The sequence below is a fragment of the Malurus melanocephalus genome, unplaced genomic scaffold (assembly GCF_030028575.1).
Source record: "Malurus melanocephalus ecotype Western Australia unplaced genomic scaffold, MMel_1.1 scaffold_1717, whole genome shotgun sequence".
In the NCBI taxonomy this organism is placed as follows: domain Eukaryota; kingdom Metazoa; phylum Chordata; class Aves; order Passeriformes; family Maluridae; genus Malurus; species Malurus melanocephalus.
The window spans coordinates 14,802-17,744 of NW_026624949.1; the positions used below are offsets into that span (position 1 = coordinate 14,802).

General features: G+C 55.1%; 1 protein-coding gene across 1 annotated transcript in view; it reads left to right on the plus strand.

Moving 5' to 3' along the window:
• Nucleotides 1-2,943, plus strand: part of LOC130587286 (cyclin-dependent kinase 16-like) — a 15,034-nt gene extending 12,091 nt beyond the window's left edge. The window contains exons 6-9 of the mRNA XM_057388261.1: nucleotides 127-304; nucleotides 1,170-1,247; nucleotides 1,957-2,004; nucleotides 2,896-2,943. Coding sequence (XP_057244244.1) covers nucleotides 127-304; nucleotides 1,170-1,247; nucleotides 1,957-1,994 — 294 coding nt within the window. The 3' untranslated portion in view covers nucleotides 1,995-2,004; nucleotides 2,896-2,943. The remainder of the gene's footprint in view (nucleotides 1-126; nucleotides 305-1,169; nucleotides 1,248-1,956; nucleotides 2,005-2,895) is intronic.

The following is a 2,943-nucleotide window of genomic DNA, read 5'->3' on the forward strand; positions in this document are numbered from 1 at the left end:
TGGGCGTGGCTGTTGATGACCACGCCCCTCAATGTGGCCCCTCCCACCCCTTTGCTAGCCACGCCCCCCAATGACCACACCCTGCCCTGGGTGGGGCGTGACTTCCTCAAACCCCCCCATCCTTAGGGGGAAGGGGGTGGGGCTGGGCGGGGCCACGCCCTTTTGTGGGCGTGTCCCTGCCTCAGTGGGCGTGTCCTGACGGGGGCGGGGCAGTTCGAGGGGCGGCGGCGGCTGCCGGCGGCGGAGGCCATGGGACACCCCTTCTTCAGCTGCCTCGGACCGCGCGTCAGCTCCCTGCCCGACAGTGAGTGGGCGGGGCCGGGGGCGGGGCCAAGGGGGGCAGGGCGGGGTGGGTGTGGCCAAGGGGAGGGGCTTCGCGGGGAGGGGCATTGTGGGTGGGGCTAAGGGGAGTGGCATCGGGAAGGGTGGGACATTGTAGGCGTGGCCTGGGGGCGGGGCTTCGCAGGGGATGGGGCATTGTGGGTGTAGCCAAGCATCATTGGGGTGTGGCATTGTGGGCATGGTCAAGGGGATTACGGTGGGTGTGGCATTGTGGGCGTGGCATCGTAATGGGTGTGGCACTGTGGGCGTGGCCAAGGGGTTATTATGGGTGGGACATTGTGGGCGTGGCCAAGGGGATTGTTATAGTTATGGCACTGTGGGTGTGGCCAAGGTGATTACAGTGGGTGGGACATTGTGGGCGTGGCCAAGGGGATTATGATGGGTGGGGCAGTGTGGGCGTGGTCAAGGGGATTACTATGTGTGTGGCATTGTGGGCGTGGCCAAGGTGATTACAATGGATGTGGCATTGTGGGTGTGGCAGCATGATGGGTTGGGCACTGTGGGTGTGGTTTAGGTGGGGGTTTAGGTGGGCGGAGCTTAAGGCAGAACTGGGGGTGGGGCTCCATGGGTGGGGCTGAGGGGCGGGGCTTCACTGGGAGGGGTCAATGGTTGCTAAAAGGGGCGGGGCTTCTTTGGGCGGGGCCTTTTTGGGGGTGGAGCCTTGGAGAGGGTGGGGCTTACCGAGGGGAGGGTCCTGACCATGGGTGGGTGGAGTTGGGATGTGGGTGGAGCTATGCAAATTTTCATAGTGGGGGGTGTTTGGGGATGGCCACGCCCATCTTGGCCACCATTGACATCAGGCCCCGCCCATCTCCCCTCCCCCACAGCCACGTCCATCTTCGCTCTGAAGGAGATCCAACTGCAGAAAGAGCCGGGGCTGCGCACGGCCTCCCTGCCCCCCACAGGTGAGAAACCCAAAAACGGACCCCAGGAACCCCTAAAAACACCCTAAAAACACCCCCTGCCCCCCACAGGTTAGAAACCCAAAACGGACCCCCGAAACCCCTAAAAACACCCTAAAAATACCCTAAAAACACCCTAAAAACACCCCCTGCCCCCCACAGGTGAGAAACCCAAAAACGGACCCCAGGAACCCCTAAAAACACCCTAAAAATGTCCCCTGAACCCACACAGATCAGCACCCCAAAAATGGAGCCCCTGAACTCCGAAAAACCGTAAAAACACCCTAAGAACACCTTAAAAACACCCTAAAAATACCCTAAATACATTCCCTGAACTGCACAGATCAGCACCCCAAAAACAGACCCCATGAACCCCTAAAAACCCTAAAAACACCCAAAAAAACCCCTAAAAATATCCCCTGCCTCCCACAGGTCAGCACCTCCAAACGGGACCCCCTGAACCCCCTAAAAATCCTAGAAACACCCCCTGAACCCCCCTAAACCACTCCTTGAACCCCACAGATCAGCACCCCAAAAATGTACCCCCTGAAAACCTTAAAATGCAAACCCTGAACCCTCCAATCCCCCTAAATCTCCACCTTGACCCCAATTTCCCCTTCCCTGAACCTGAACCCCTCCTTTTGGGGTCCCTTTTGGGAACCCCCCAAAGTTTTTGAGGTTTTTTTCTCCGACCCCATAATTTTCCCCGCAGGTTCTTCTGCCTTCCGGGTGCTCGACACCGAATTCTGACGTTGAGCAGGTGAGACCCCACCCCAAAAAAAAAATTTGGGATTAACTTCCCAAAATTGGGGCTGTGGAACCCCCAAATCCCAATGTGAGATCCCACAATTGACCCCGCTTGAAATTGGGGGGAATTATTGGGGAATGTTCATGAAACCCCCCCAAAAAATCCCAAAAAACTCAAAAAAACCTAAAAAAAATGAACCTCGCCTTCCTTCTCAAAGCTGATTTCCTAAAATTTGGGTGGTTCCCAAAAATTGGGGGATCAACCCCAAAAAATGGGGGGTGCACCCAAGTGGAAACCCGAAAAGATGGGAAACGCCCCCATAAAAAAAAAAATGGAAGTGCCCTAGTGTACCCCCCTTTAAATCTTGGGGATTATTGGGGAATGTTCCTGAAATCCCAAAAAATGTCCCAAAAATTGATCCAAAATGGATCCCCTAAAATTCAGGTGGTTCCCAAAAATGGGGTGATCAACCCCAAAAATGGGGGGTGTCCCCCAAACGGAGACTCCAAAAATGAAACCCCCCCCCATAAAAAAAATGGAAGTGCCTAGTGTAGGTCCCCTTTAAATATGGGGGGGATTACTGGGAAATGTTTCAGAATCCCAAAAAAATGCCCCCAAAAAAGAGCCCCACCCCGAAATTGAAACCCCTAAAATTTGGGTGGTTCCCAAAAATGGAGGGATCAACCCCAAAAATGGGGGGTGCCTCCCCAAGTGGAGACCCTAAAAGATGGAAAACCCCCCATAAAAAAAATGGAACAGCCCCAGTGTAGCCCCGCCTTAAATTTGGGGCTCCAAGACCCCAAAACAGCGACTGATACCATAAAAAAGGGTCAATTTGGGGTAAATTTGGGGGATTTTCATCATTTTGGGGACCCCCCAATTAATTTCTTCCTCTCCCCACAGCCCTCGGACTCTGCTGCTGCGGCCCCCCCGGGACCCCTCCCCAAATTC